At 52.5% G+C, this 15,089-nt stretch overlaps 4 protein-coding genes across 4 annotated transcripts; 1 reads left to right on the forward strand and 3 right to left on the reverse strand.

The window, feature by feature from the left end:
• Positions 1–644: 644 nt before the first annotated feature.
• On the reverse strand, positions 645–1,553 carry cyp4 (peptidyl-prolyl cis-trans isomerase; the record flags this gene model as incomplete). The annotated part of the gene is made up of 4 exons (XM_056633423.1): positions 645–831; positions 896–1,002; positions 1,065–1,234; positions 1,397–1,553. 4 exons carry the CDS (start codon positions 1,551–1,553, stop codon positions 645–647), a joined length of 621 nt encoding a protein of 206 aa, XP_056484043.1.
• Positions 1,554–2,425: 872 nt separating this feature from the next.
• N7509_008787 (putative cell polarity protein) lies at positions 2,426–5,140 on the reverse strand (the record flags this gene model as incomplete). Its single annotated transcript, XM_056633424.1, has 2 exons — positions 2,426–3,925; positions 3,992–5,140. The coding sequence occupies 2 exons, from the start codon at positions 5,138–5,140 to the stop codon at positions 2,426–2,428; spliced, it is 2,649 nt and encodes an 882-aa protein (XP_056484044.1).
• Positions 5,141–7,109: 1,969 nt separating this feature from the next.
• hmg1 (HMG-CoA reductase) lies at positions 7,110–10,634 on the reverse strand (the record flags this gene model as incomplete). Its single annotated transcript, XM_056633425.1, has 3 exons — positions 7,110–7,446; positions 7,516–10,232; positions 10,302–10,634. 3 exons carry the CDS (start codon positions 10,632–10,634, stop codon positions 7,110–7,112), a joined length of 3,387 nt encoding a protein of 1,128 aa, XP_056484045.1.
• A 3,073-nt stretch (positions 10,635–13,707) lies between these two features.
• Positions 13,708–14,751, forward strand: N7509_008789 (uncharacterized protein; the record flags this gene model as incomplete). The annotated part of the gene is made up of 1 exon (XM_056633426.1): positions 13,708–14,751. The coding sequence occupies one exon, from the start codon at positions 13,708–13,710 to the stop codon at positions 14,749–14,751; it is 1,044 nt and encodes a 347-aa protein (XP_056484046.1).
• Positions 14,752–15,089: the final 338 nt, after the last annotated feature.

The following is a 15,089-nucleotide window of genomic DNA, read 5'->3' on the forward strand; positions in this document are numbered from 1 at the left end:
CTTAGACAAGAACTTACAATAACCTTGATTGCCACAATATCTAGAAACTCCTATTCCTGTGCCTTTTGAATTTATTGCAAAGTATATTTTGCGAGTCACTTAGGTCTACTCTGATTGGCTGGCTCGATGTGTCCATTTTGACAGACAAGTACTAATACTCCACATAAAAGCTTGGCATCCATGGATGGACGATAGCTCTCTCAACTATTCAACCACACAACATTTCTGTCTAGTTCATATACCTTGGAAAGCCAAGCATCTATAGTCAGGGTTCCCCCAACCGAATACCTCGACTATTCCAAGCTCTCCTAATCGGGAGCGACGATCTACACTCAACGAGTCGCAAGTCGCAAGTCGCGAAGCTCCCGCGCGCCGTATTTACTCGATAGGGCCAACATGTGAAGACATCACTATGATTCTAAACCTTACACAAGGAGAGCCCTGCCGCAAGGAGGATGCATAAATAGCTGAGTAGACTGTCTAAATTACAATGTGAAGAGCAGCGAAACCCACCAGACACGAAGCCGGCCAGACGCATTTTTCATCGACCAGGCAAAAGCGAGAGGGAGATGGGCTTAAAAAAATACATGTTCAGACTAAAGCTTCGTCGCTAGGCCTGGGTAGATCACGGACGGTGTCGCGATTTAGTTCTCGCCGCATTCAACGATGGTGGGCTTGGTGTTGGAGCGGATGGAGCCGGAGGAAGAGCCGAGAGCCTCAATCTCCTTGACAACCTTCATGGACTCCTCGTCAGCGACCTCGCCGAAGACGACGTGGCGGCCATCGAGCCAAGAGGTGACGACGGTGGTGACGAAGAACTGGGAACCGTTGCTAGAGAAAGTCTGTCAGTATCGCTGGAGCAGCGAAGCGGACGGGAGCTATAGGAGGCACTAACGTGTTGGGACCAGCGTTGGCCATGGAGAGCAGACCGGGGCGGTCGTGCTTGTAGATGAAGTTCTCGTCGGCGAACTTGTCACCGTAGATGGAGCGACCACCGGTACCCTATGAACAGATTTCGGTTAGCCGCGGCGCTTGTCGACACAGATTCCTTCAAGAGCACTCACGTTGCCGCGGGTGAAGTCACCACCCTGGAGCATGAATTGAGGGATAACACGGTGGAAAACGGAGCCCTTGTAGCCCTCGCCCTTGGGGAGCTTGCAGAGCTCACGGAAGTTCTTGGCGGTCTTGGGGACGTCCTTCTCGTAGAGGTTGAAGTTGATACGACCGGTCTTGGCTATAATTGGAAGTCAGCATCGATACAGACAAGTGAAAGCAATCTGAAAAATCAGTTGCTCATAAAAATGAGGCCATTGGGAGCAAGACGGAGAGGGGAGGTGCGAGAAAATGGGGGGGAAAAACCCCCGAAATATGCGCATATCGGAACGGGTCTACTTACGGGCACTGGAGCCCACAGCGGTGTACTGGACGTCAAAGAAGGCCTTGGTGTTGTTGGCCATGGCTGCGGATGATGCGAAAGTCCGTCTAGCAGCAGGGTGGAAAGCACAGGGAGAAGCGAAGACGGAGAGTGGGGTGGACTTGAGGCTAGAAAACATGATGAGGGGCAGGTGAATGGTCTGGATGCGGGTTAGCGGGATGCCGGTTCGGGTGCGGGTAGCGACCAGATGCGCTGTTCTAGTCTTCGGGAGCCATCAGGGTGCCAGCATGTCGGCGAGCAGAGCGAGTTCCTTCGACTGATGATGCAATGAGGGGGTGAAGACAGAGGGCAATACACAGAGGCAGCCATTCTGGACGCAATATACGTACAGGTTTTAGGAATTGATGAGGATGATCACGGTGAAGAGAAGCTTCAAGGAGGAAAATGATGCTGGACGCCAGAAAAGCCTCAAGAGCTCGGATGCTTAGTAAGCATCTTATGGACTGGGGCTTCCGGGGAAGCCCGCTTTTATTTACCCTGCCTGTAGGGGATATTTATTTATTTACAACTTACATGGGACAACTTGAATTCAGTATCAAGTTGACTTCTACTTTTCCAGATGAAAAGATCGGATGGATAAAGAGTCGAGCACGCTTCCAATTCATTTGCACAGGTATGCATAGTCGGCAGCTAAAAGTAAGGTCGAGAAAGATTTCAAAAAGTGATCCACGACAGAAAAGGGGCATAGAAGAAGATATCAAATCGAAATCGAAATAGAAATACAACGAATAGGATAATTGAAAGGGGGTGAAGAAAAGAATAGGGGAAGAAGGGGAAAAGGGAAAGCATGAATGCCACGCGTATCAGGACATCATTTCGACATTGTCGGCTCGTTGCCACAGATGAGAATCGCTCAAAAGCCAGAGAGATAAAAAGGAGGCCAAGGTAGATGGTGAAATATGAGAGGGAATAGGAGAAGTGAAATTCACAAGCGGTGAGAGTAGTACCGCCGAATATAAAAGGGATTCGAATCAAAGGAAATCTAAGTCATCACGCGAACTCGTCGTCATCATTGTTTGCCAAGGACTCAAGGCGCTGCACAAGCTCCTTGGTCTGGCGAGCAATCTCGAAGGCGATCGGAGGCAGCTGGTTTGTAACCTCACGCAGGTGCTCGGGGCTAGTAGCATCGTTGCCTGTAGCCGCCGTGTTCGTCAGCCGATCGCGACCCTCGTACAAGGAATTGATAATTGGCTCGGTCCGCTCCCGCAGAGAGATATCACCACTTCGTTCGCGGGCCAAATGTTCTGTGGAAGACACGACGTGAGAGACAATATCGGAGATGGCAGACACATAGGTCTGCACGGTGTGCATGTCGTGTTCTGCCCGAATGCTGGCCACCAGGGCCTGAATGGACTGGACCATGCTATCAGTCTGATCCTCCACGTAGAATCTCAAGTCTTGAAGCTCGTGATCCCCTTGTGGCGCTCCATAATTAAAGTCCGTGCCGTTGGCGAGACCGTTTTGCATAGCAGGGTGATCGAGGTCCGGAGGGCTCAATATGCTGTATTCGGAGTGGTTGCTAAGGGGCCGCTGGCTGGCACTCGTGCTGAAGTAGTCTGGGAACTTCTCGGTAGAGACATCGACCTCGTCCTCGTCCGCCCAGTCGCTAGGTGATGCTTGAATCTTCACAACCCGAACCAATTCCATAACAGCTGTGCAGAGATGCGAGGCGGCAGCATCTAGCAAAGAGACTGGCGAGAGCCCGCTGGAGCTCGAAAAGTTGCGGGCAGCGATAATCATATTATTTGCGGTAGTTGACACTCGAGACTTGGTTTTGAGCCGCAGAGTGGCCGATCCATCGACCGGGGGAGGGGCCTGATCCACATCCTGGACCAGATGGCGGACTGCCGTAATAACAAACTTAATTTGTTGAGAAACAGCCTGTGAGTCTTCGACACGGGCCACCCGGAGGAACTCATCGATGGACATCTGGAATTTGGTCACATGAATATCTTTGACCACGCCGTCAGCTTGCACCAGTTCGTGCTCCTTCGCAAGGACGCTCGCGTCAGGTCGGATGTCATCAATACCACCAGAGGAAGTACGAAGATGACGGAGTTGGGACCTTGCTTTTGCATAGCGGTGTTTCCAATCGTTGATCTCCGTCTCCAGTCGGTGTACATCATTAGAGAGCTGCTCCTCGCGTTCCCAGTTGGAATGACTTTGAGCCGTAAGAGTCTTCATCTCCATTAGGAACTCAGACGCTTCACGCCGGACTTCTTGCGTCACTTGTTGTTGTTGCTGCAGTTTCACCTGGAGGTTCTGGTGCTGACTTTCCAAGTCGTCATAGCGAGCCTGCATGTCAGAGTCGCCCGCGTTGAGACTGGCCTCTTCCAGTTGATTACGGAGTTCGCGTTCCACGCTCTCCTGCTCTTCCCGAACTCGATCAAGTTCAAGTTGAAGCGAATTGTTTAAATTTTCGGCCTGGGAAACCTTGTTCTCCAGATCATTACGGAGATCCTCCCATTCCTCGCGTTCATGATGAGAGACCTGGTTTGGGAGTTAGAATGGTTCATTTTCCAGTATGACCATGAAGGGTGAGGGGGGAAAACTTACACTAGACTGCCCTGCATCTGATGATCGGGCGAGCTCCTCATCCTTTGCGCGGACTAACTCTTCCAATTTGTCCACTTTCTCCTGCAGTGCAGAGACCTGCGATTGGCTTTCTACCAATAATCGTCGCTCACTATCACCCAGAGTGGTTGTCGTTCCTCGTCTGCTCAAGACTGCGTCCAGCGCAAAAGCATCACTCCGAGCATCATCATCATCCTCGCCTCCCATGTCATCACTGTCTTCCACCATCGTACTTTTATTCGGAACCATGGTATTGCTTTGGAAAGATCGAGGAAAGGGACCGTCCCCATTCATGGATGGTGGGCCACCCAAGGAGCCATGGCGCGGAGGGAACGGGCTACCAGGCGTACCGGGCGGGCCGCCCGATGGATACCCCCGGCCCATGCGACTCGGGGGACCACGAGACTGAGAGCGGCGGGCATCGGGTGGAAAATTAGGAGGTGGACGGCGGCCGGTGAACTGAGGGAAACGACGCTCCAGTTCGCAATAGACGTCAGTTGCCAAGTCTCGAAAGCGTGCATGTTGGAGGGAGGCAAGCTTGTGGCGCGCCTGGTTGCGTTTCTCGTGGAAGTCCTTGCGCGGAGGGAGGGAGGTCGGGATATCGGGCCGAGGAGGCTGTCCGGGAGGAGGCGTGGCCTGCTGGCGCCGTATCAACTCATCATAGACGTCTGTACTGAGTTCGTGGAACTGTGTCGGGGACAAGCGCAAGAGTTTATCGCGGGCCTTGTTGGACCGGCCGCCATTCGCGTCATTCCGGGCGGCAAGATGTAGGAATCGTCGTAGGGTCACAAAATGCTGATGTAGAATCTCCTCCATCTGTCTGTGTCTTCGACCTCCGGGGCGTGGTCCATCGCCGCCGAGGGTTCCAACGCTGGATCTCGCGGCCACCGAGTTGGGAGGGGATGGATTGCCGCTGCCGGTAGGTGAGGGTCCCGAGGGAGGATTGCCGGGGCTGGTGCCACTGGGACTCAGAGGTGCGCTGGGAACGCCGGAGGTAGGGGGAGTGGCCAAATTGCCCCGCGAGTTGAAAGTTGGCGAAAAGGGCGGGTCCGACTTCTGATACTGATTGATGCCGGACCAGTCGCTGCCATCGACGGAGACAGGCGACATGGCTCCCGATGGCACATTCATATCCGACCCGAGAAGGGAAATTTTGACAAGGTGGCCAGCTTCCGGCTGGTCGGGACCGGGGTCTTCAGTGGTAATGGTTCTCGTTCTCGTTCTCCTTCTCGTTCCTCGTTCTCAATCAAGGGCGAAGAAAGCCAAGGCGGTTGGAACACATCCACGTCCCTGGTCACCGCACAGGTCCCTATGGGGGGGATCTGAAACGAGAGGGTGGCGGTTAGGGACTAGGGTCTTAAGGCGTGAGAGGAATAACCGGGGGAGGGGGGACGAAAGATTGCGAAAGTGGAAGCAGAAGCAGAAGTGGGAGAGGAAAAAGGGGAGCTCGTCCTAAGGAGTGATGGACTGGACAGTGAAATTATTCGTAGGGAGAAAGTGTGCTAGTTCGCCGCTGACTTCGGAGTTCCCAAGTACGAGAGTCGTCCTTACAAGGGGACCCGCTGTACGAGTATGTACGTACTACTACCGTGGAGTACAAGGGGAACCAGTTCAGTTTCACTTGTATCTACAGAGATGCTTGATTCGATTATGAGATGGGATCTCATGCTTATCGAGGTACTATTGATCGAGCCCAGATCCTCCCATGCAGCTCGTGCGCAATCCTTTGTCTGATCTGTCCAAATGTACTCTGCGTATGTATATTGTGGGTGTACAGTAGTACACAACATACAATACACAATACTGTATATTTGGTATCGACGGTGTATTGTGTATCATACTCCCCTGCCAAGACAGCCCGAGGCCACAAGCCACAGCCACAGGGGCTGAACTCCCCATCCACGATCGATGCTGCATCCCTGCAGTTGATTCCTTTGTGCATGCTTCCTCGCATCTCTGTTCCTTACAGTAGTCAGCTTCCCTTTTTGTTTTTGTTTTTGTTTTTGTATTTTTTCCCCCCCCAGAACCATCATGAGTTCCCAATATTATCTCTCATCGTGCACGGGAAACCCGCCCCGGCTCCTCGACTAGTAAGCGACTGCTAGCGATAACCGGTCAGGAGTCAAGAAATCTAGACCCTTTGGCCCCCAGACGAACGGGTCCCCCGTAAGTACCGTGTAGTATCGCGTACGAGTATTGGCTAGTGCTTCGCACCTCATCCCAGCCAATAACCGTTTATGCATGATCCCCATCGGCAGTATCATTCACCGCCTGTGTTAATTGTGGGTATTCGTTCCTCTTCCTGTCCTAGATCGTTGGAATTCAAGTGTCCATCTGAGACAGAAAATGTTGATCTGCCGGCTTATCCCCGCAGACACCTGAGACAATAACATGCTAAACTGCACTATAGATACCCGCTCACGTACCCCGGCCTTCCACAAACCACCCCGGGACAATTTCACCCACGATAATGCACATCTACTATTAGGCCTATACTACTACTATACATAGTATGGACGTATGGACGTTGGGATGAGGGGCCCCCGGGGAAGGAGACAAATACTCTGCTTAATCTTGGCATAAAATACAAGCCGCAGTATAGATTAGTTAGTCTCCCAGTCACTAAGCTCCATGATCAACTCTACACGACTCTACGCCTTGATCAACTGAACAAACAATACAAGTTTCATAGGTCATGATCGACCGACATATCTATCCGAGACGAAAAACTAAGTACAAAATGTAGAACAGGAGCGTAGCTCATATCCGCCTGAGGCGGTTTTGAGGCGGTCCCCATGACAGGGGCCTCCTAGCGACGTAAGCCGAGGGGGGGTTCATATATGATAACCCCAGGCATGAATATCCATCACAGCGTTGTCCCGATGGTCCTCGCATGGCAAGATCCGAAGAGCCTAGTAGCGAGAGAGAAAGAATCAAAGACGCAGGATGCAACAAGAGAGAGGCAGCTAAGACGGGCATCGTTTGGTCCGCTTTGCCTAGCCCCTTCACAGCAGATGGTATCGAGTGGATTTAAAGGGTCTCGAGGGGGATATACAGGGACCCTTGGCCGCGGGCCAGCCAGGGCTGGTCGCGCGAGAAATTATTTAGAGGTCATAGAAAGGCCACGAGCGGCGCCCACAGCGGACGACACGGGCGTTGAGGAGCGGGTAGGGGCGGCGCTGCGGTTGTGGGCCATGTGCGCCTTGACCAGGTGGCCAGCGGCGAGGGCGGAGCACAGACTGAGCTCTCCGGCCAGGACAGAAGCGGCGATGATGCGGGACAATTGGCGAGCGTTCTCACCGGGGCTGGTAGGGTGAGCTCCGCGAACACCGAGCAGATCCAACATAGCGGACTGCGCTTCAAGGATGGTACCACCGCCGATGGTGCCGACCTCAATGGAAGGCATCGAGACAGCGATCTGAAGGTTGCCATTGTTGCTGTTGAGAAGCCATTAGTATCGAGGGCTGGACAAACAGGGTTGGGTTGTTTGGTCGGGAGAAACTTACTTCTTCATCGTCGTAATACAACTGCTGCTCTCCACGTTCTGAGCAGGGTCCTGGCCGGTAGCCAGGAAGATGGCGGACACAATGTTCGACGCGTGGGCGTTGAAGCCACCCAAGCTGCCAGCCATGGCACTTCCAATCAAGTTCTTGCTCACGTTGAGCTCAACGAGGGCGTCGACATCACTCTTCAAGACACTCTTCACGACATCACCGGGGATAATCGCCTCAGCCACAACGGACTTACCACGACCATCGGTCCAGTTGATAGCCGCGGACTTCTTGTCGGTACAAAAGTTACCAGAGAGAGAGATAATGGACATATCGTCGAATCCACATTCCTTGGACATGACATCGAGGGCCTTTTCACAACCCTTGGAGATCATGTTCATACCCATAGCGTCACCAGTAGTGGTCTTGAAGCGAATGTAGAGGTAGGTGCCCGCAAGCGCAGTCTTCAAGCTCTGGAGACGGGCGAAGCGACTTGTTGAGTTGAAAGCAGCAGTGATGATGCTACGTCCTTCTTCGTTGTCAATCCAGACCTTGGCGGCGGCAGCCCGGGCCAAGGTAGGGAAGGTCACGCAAGGGCCCCGGGTCATACCATCACCAGTGAGGACAGTAGTGGCACCCCCACCAGCATTGATGGCCTTGGAGCCACGGCTGGTACTGGCGACAAGAACACCTTCAGTGGTGGCCATGGGAATAAAGAAGTCCTGGCCGTCGATCTTCAAGGGACCAGCGACACCAAGAGGCAGGGGCAGATATCCAATAACGTTCTCACAGCAAGCGCCGTGAACGAGGCCATAGTTATAGTGCTCGAACGGAAGCTTGGATGACTCCAGGGAGCCAGTGATTTCAGCGGTGGCCGGAGTACGGGCAATGACGGAACGACGGATCTTGACGGCGCGGGTGAAAGCGTCAACGCGGCTCATCAGGTTCTCATCTTCCATGGTCTTCTCAAGCGCATACCCAGGAAGTTTACCCTTCAGTGAAAGAGTGATCAGTTCCTCATCAGTCAGAGTAGGCGCACGCTTTTCCTTCAGGATCAGTGCGCACTCATCGAAAGTTCGGGTTGACTCCTGCTCGTTGGGCTCGAACTTGGGGTAGACCTTGGGAGCGGCCGGCTCCTGGGGAGGAGTAGGGGTAGCCTCGGGTTCCTTGATGCTCCAGCGAGCAGCATTGAAGAGGTAGCCATTGAGAATGATACTGAGTGTAAGCGCGGCGATGATCCATTTGCTAATGATTGGGTCTTCCACGCTCTTGAGGAGACTCTCGAGGACCTTGCCACCAACAGCATCGAGTAACTGATCAGTGTACTCAATTTCGAACGAAGAAGACTCGCCAGGGGCGTAGTGAACAGACGGGTACTCGAGCTTGTACTTGATGGGCGGGATGATCGTGACCATGGTCTCCTGCTTCTGGCTCTTTGCTGTCACGTAAATGGTGTCCAGACCATTCTCAGCGACCTTGAAGGGGTCAATAGGGGCAGGTGCCATGACATTAGAGAGACGCGAGATTAGGGCACCGTTACCGGTGTTGCGGAAGGGAATAGCCGAGAGATTCACAACATTGATCAGGATAAGACCGCCAACCATGAGGATCTTGAAGCGACGCACGTTGCTGGACTTGATCTTGCGTCCGAAAATGCTAGTATCACCTTCGCCACCGTCAGATCCAACATTGGGCCAATCGTTGCTGGAGGCAACGCTCTCAGCAACGCTGTGGGTAATACCATCCTCCTCAAGGGCCTTGCGCAGTGCGACATGACGCTTGATGCGGGTGATCTCGAGCTTAATGCACAGAATGGTGGTATAGAAGGTGAACAGGAGGACACAGTCAAAGAAGAGGATCCAGCCCGCGAGGAAGCAGAACTGCTGAAGACCGCCCTGAACACCAGAGGCGGCACCAATGGCCAGGAGACCGATCTCAATGCAGTAGTGCTGGATGATCTCAAAGCCCTGCTGCTTGATCGCAGTCGCAATGGAGTCCTGGATGGAGGCGGGTGTGCTGGAAGCGAGGGGCCGGGGAGCGGCACCAGGGTGAGGGCGACGGTTGTCCACAGAGGCATTGAGAACTGCACGAGTGAACATGATGGGCTTCTCGAAGCCAATAGTGACAACCAAGAAAGGAAGGCCTTCGGACAGCAGAAGCAGGTTGATCGGCACACCGAGCTTGGTAGTCACAAGGAGACCAAACAGGAATGCAAATGAACCGGAGAAGAGAACAGTGGCAGCGAGCCAGAAGTTAGAGCCCAGGCGTCTCATCGAGAAGAACAGTGAAACGAAGCTCAAGTGCATCGAGATATAACCGAGGACCATAATGACAATGTCAATTGTCTCAGCGTGCTTGATGATATCCACAAAAGAGCTCCAGGCATCGGTCAGCCAAATCTTCAGAGCGGTGCGCGAGCCAGTAGCCCCGCGTGCGGCCCTCATGATCCATTTCTTCGATTCTTCCTCCTCCTCGTCGGCAGACGAGTCCGGGATCTCCTGAACGGCTCTGAGGAATTCCGAGACCTGGTCAAAGGGCACGGTGTATGCAAGAGCGGAGTCGTGGGAGAAAGGCGAGAACAGGTTAGGGGTGTAAGGAACCGAACGAGCAGAGACGTTGCCAGGAACAGGGACAGTGTCTGCCGCGGGAGCGGTCGAGGCCGACTTGGAGGTGGAATCCGGGAAAATAAAAGTGGTCAAAGCGAGGTGGCGAGCAGCGGTGACCTCAATCTGCTATCAGGGGGAAAATTTTGGGTTAGCTTATTGGATTCAACTTTGTAGGCACGGGCCAAAATTGCTCACGCTCTCATCAGTCCAAGAATCTTCGACTTGCCACTTCCAGGAGGTGGACTCTCCTAGTCGCAAACTCCGACTTCCTTGAAGGAGAGTCTCCGTATCCACTTGGCCCGCGACATTTCGCGAGTTGCGTGTGTCCAACAGACTACCTTCGAGAAGGCCAACATAAGTGGTGCTGGCGAGAAGCGCAATCACCACAATGGTGTGAATCGGGTGAATGCAGGCGCGACGAGAGATGAATTGGAGGCCACCAGTGACCTGGCGACGAAGCCAGCTCGGCTCGACATCCTTATCGGCTTCGGTTGAGCGTAGTCTCTTGGAAATAAGGGAGGAAGCCATGGTGACGAGTCGATGAGGGGAGCGGTGTGGACGTCTGTTGAAGGCGTTGGGAGGGGAAGGGTTATGATGGTCCGCAGGGACCAGGGCCTGCGAGAATCACCGCCGTGGTGTAGTTTAATCGGTCAAAACTAAGAGGCGGAGGTGGAATGAATCGTCAATTGCAAGAGTCCCTGAGATCGAGGGCCGCATGTGGCTGGCGCGAGGCGGTGTTCTGGAGGGACGATTTCCCACGGGGTGAACTTTTTTTTAAATTGATCAGCATTGGTGGAGACGCAGGTGCAGGAGCAATTAAGGGGGGGAGTGTGATGCATACCAAAGAATCCAAAAGGAAAAGAAAGAAAGAAAAAAGGAAAAGGAAACAGGAAACAGGGAAGAGACCAGGAATCACGGATTCGGAGTACGGAGACAAGAAAGAGGACCCCCTGAAGGCTGCAAAATACTCAGAGAGCTCCGCGGGTCAAGGAATTAAGTATCGCCGACAACGGGGGTCGCCAAGCCACGCCAGTCAAGAGCGAAGCCAGTGGAGGGAGAGGTGGAGGAGAGTGGGGAGGGACCACTACTTTAGCGTCGAGGTGGTCCAGGTTGAGGTTGAGAGATCGGGCAAACCAAGTTTGGCTTCCAAGGATGTGCTGACGGCAGAGTAGAGAGGGAGAGTACGAGTACATACTGCGTAAGGTGTTCCAAGGTGTTCCAAGGTGAGGTTATATGGGAATAGTACTACAAAGACTATCGAACAATGCACAACAATCACTTCCCCAACCCAGCACTTCTTGTTGCCCTCGTGACCATCTACAATGCCAGCTGAATATTCTCTTGTTTTTTAATACCATCGAAACCCCTCGGAACACTCTTTTCGTCGGGATGTTACCTTTCTCGTAAACAAGCGGTGGCGTTGACGTTGACCCGCGCAACGCGCGAACCCAGCAGATAAAAAAAAAAAGAAAGGAAAGGGAAGTAGCCCCCTACGATCTGAGTAGGTGAAAAGATGGTCAAAATGTACCACACTACTGCATGTATGCCTCCGGCTCGCCCTAAAGTAGCAGGGTGATACCCCCCCCCCCCCCCCGGGACCCTACTAAGTGTCCTACCCGATCGGTTGGTATCGACGTAAATCAGGCCTACCCTAAGGTAGAGTGCCCTCAACCTGGTAATGAATTGGACCTTTGTTCCCGCTCCTTCGGAGCACATCCGTCAATTCTTGAATTGAAGAAAAAGTGTCGGAAATACGCGACTCACTTGTGTGGGTTCAACTCGGGTGCCGACAGTCGATCCAACTCCACTTATCTTCGCTCGTCCAGGGTTGCTTGGGTGCAGGTGCCATATACGCCACACAGGGCGTCCCCCAGCTGCAAACCCTGCCTTCAATACTCGTACTGTCGCTTCGCTCGCCATGTCAGCTTATGCCGATGGCTCGGTTCAACCGGCATGCTCACAGCCATGATGCATCCTTTCCGAAAGTCTCCGCCTGGTGACCCCAATTCGACCTTGTTTCTCGTAGACCGGTCGGGAATCCACCCGGTGGAGCGCACGGAGAAATCAGATAAAAATCAGATAACTCAAGCCAAATCACCGCCGCATATTTTGGCAGGCCCCGCGACTTCTATCCACAATAGGACTCGGTTACCGAGACTGCCAAGGGTACGATGGGGAAATTTCCATCAAGATAAGATGCAAAGTCCGCACTCGGAGGAGACCACTTGCTGTTTAGCTCTCGCTGGACGGCTTGGAAGGCTGGAATATTCCGAGAAGAGTAAAAGCCGAAGATGCAGTAATCTCTGAAATATCGACAAATGATAATTTGGAGCCCAGTGCATGCATGCCCCTCACATAGCCCTACTACGAGTGCATGTACATATGCCAGTGGTAGGTGCCACATCGGTCTGTGCATCCCACGTACATAAGAGCTTTACACCTGATCTAGAGTCGATTATTTGGATTGTATTGATTCAGTTCTCGTGAAAGAAAAATAACAAAAACTGGAAATGTACTTTGACCAACTCCAAACCCTATGCATGCACTGCATACTGTCAACTCTAAGCTTGTTCTAGAACCAAAAAAAGTATAGACATACTACTAGTAGTAGAGTTAGTAACACCATTGTGATTTCAGGCACTTCAACTCTTCACCTCTTCACGTGAGTGTGGCTCGCTCTTGAAGAACATAGCTTCAAAGGGTTAGAATGCCAAGATGTTAAGCAGTTGCAGGTTCCCCCATGTTCTAAATGCAGAACATGCAGATTCATGAGGCGCTAACTCATCCCCGAGCGCCAATGGACGCGCACGGTGGGAGAGGCTCTAGTGCTACCTCTGTCAATCTTTCTAAGCGCCAGGAGAAGCGGGAAGGTCTCAGGGCCAGATTTATCTCCATTTCTTTACCTCCTGAAGCAAGCTCCGTCGTTTTTCCAACTGTCTCGTCCAACCAACCCACCCTAAGCCTCTGTTTCTTCGGCACTTAGCACCATGAGGTATGGATAGTAGTGGAGCTTCATCGTTTCAGCAGTGACATCGAAATAGTCTCATAGTATATTATTCTTTTGGTTTTGTCGCCAATTAGGCATGACCTAGCCTCCCATGCCATGGCGGTCGTCCATATATTTGGAACAGGGTCCCATGGACGGGAAGGCATGAGATGAAAGCCGGCTATTTCATTTGTCTTCATTGTGAGGTTTCTTTGTTCTCATTTCGAGGCCCGCTATCTTGGGACAATACGACCCTGAAACAATCTGTTTGGTCTTTCCTCTATTGCCCGCTTTGTTGCCCAAGTATCACCATGGTGTCGTGTGAATGCCTACTGGTCCCCTCCTTCATTTTGTCTCGTCATTCACTGTCCTAGTACAAATACTAGCAGTGACTCCCCTGGTCAAGGCAACTCCCTTGCCTATCGCAACATATACGTCGTCGCAACGAAAACCTCTTTTCTTCCTTCTTGCATCGACCCGAAATACCACATACCACAAGAGCCAAATTGAAGACAGCACCGCAGGACGGTGCTATACAGAAATACAAAACCGTGGAAACCTTTGATACGACAACATTTACCTCTTCATAGCAACGATCTCTTTGAACTCGACAAAATGTTTCTTCCAGCATTGGCAACTCTTCTCGCCCTCATAACAAACGCCGAAGCACATTCTTGGGTGGAACAGCTTACTGTCATCGCACCAAATGGAACATTCATCGGCACTCCAGGCTATGCCCGAGGAAACTATCCTCGCACGGCATCTGGCTTTAGCGACACCACAATGACCTACCTGCTTCCACCCAGCACCCGGAGCAACGTGACCCAGCTTTTACCTAGCGATAAGCTTTGCAAGGGTACTCAACAAGACCAGTCCCAGTCCGATGGGAGCCCGCGGCTGCAGGCCAGCGCTGGGGCCGCAATCGCACTTCGATACCAAGAGAATGGACATGTCACTCTGCCCCAGAATCAACCTGGAAAGCCAAAGAACCGTGGCACGGTTTACGTTTATGGCACGACACAGCCAAAGGTTGGCGAGAAGTTATTGGATGTGTATGGAGCTTGGACTGCGGATGGCACTGGAGGAGACGGTCGAGGTGTGCTCCTGTCTACCCAGAATTTCGACGACGGTCGTTGTTATCAAGTCAACGGCGGTGATATCTCGGAGACCCGCCAAAAGGAGTACACACATGAAGCCAGCCAGCTGACAGGAGCCGACCTTTGGTGCCAGCAAGACATCCAACTACCCACGACTGCCCCATCCGGCAAGTTGTATACCCTCTACTGGGTGTGGGACTGGCCCACCGCCCCAGGTGCCGATCCAACATACCCACAGGGAAAGACGGAGATCTACACCACCTGTATGGACGTGAATGTGCAAGGCACATCGGCAAACAAGCAGAAAGCGAATGACGAGTATGCAGAGGGCCAGGATTTGAACGAGGCGGCCATTCCGTCGGAATTCGATAAGCTTTCAGATCAGCAATCCACGGAGGCTCCGGCCGCAGCAGGCGCGTCATCTGCCGTAACATCCAGTGCGAATGCCAAGAAGGCCACGGTGACCGCGTGGCATACCGTTGGCAAAACGGTGACAGTGTCTCAGGATACAACAGTGACTGTTGACGCGGATCAATCGAGTGAAACCCCGAAGTCAAGGTAGTGGATAGTCTCCCTTCGTAATGAAGGAAGTGGAAGTGGAAGAAGTGAAAGTGTGAAACAAATACCCAGGATTTGCAGTCCAATAGAACATCCGAATATCAGGATATCCCAAGTCGATATGATATGTTACTGTAGAAGTTGTAGTTGTAGTGTTAGAGCGGTCCTAAATCGGAGGGGACGATCTAAAACGGGAATGGGCCCGATCTGAAACACACGTGATCTTCGAAGCAATTCACACAGGAGTTCCCCGAGTCTCTCAAGTGCGTCAAATGAGGGCAGGATAGAGAGAAAGAGAGCCCCAAAATCCAGATATCTCGGTTGTCTCGTCTCCTACTCGCG

The sequence above is a fragment of the Penicillium cosmopolitanum genome (assembly GCF_028827165.1).
Source record: "Penicillium cosmopolitanum strain IBT 29677 chromosome Unknown utg000009l:1.0-9042332.0:1.0-9050551.0, whole genome shotgun sequence".
NCBI lineage: Eukaryota > Fungi > Ascomycota > Eurotiomycetes > Eurotiales > Aspergillaceae > Penicillium > Penicillium cosmopolitanum.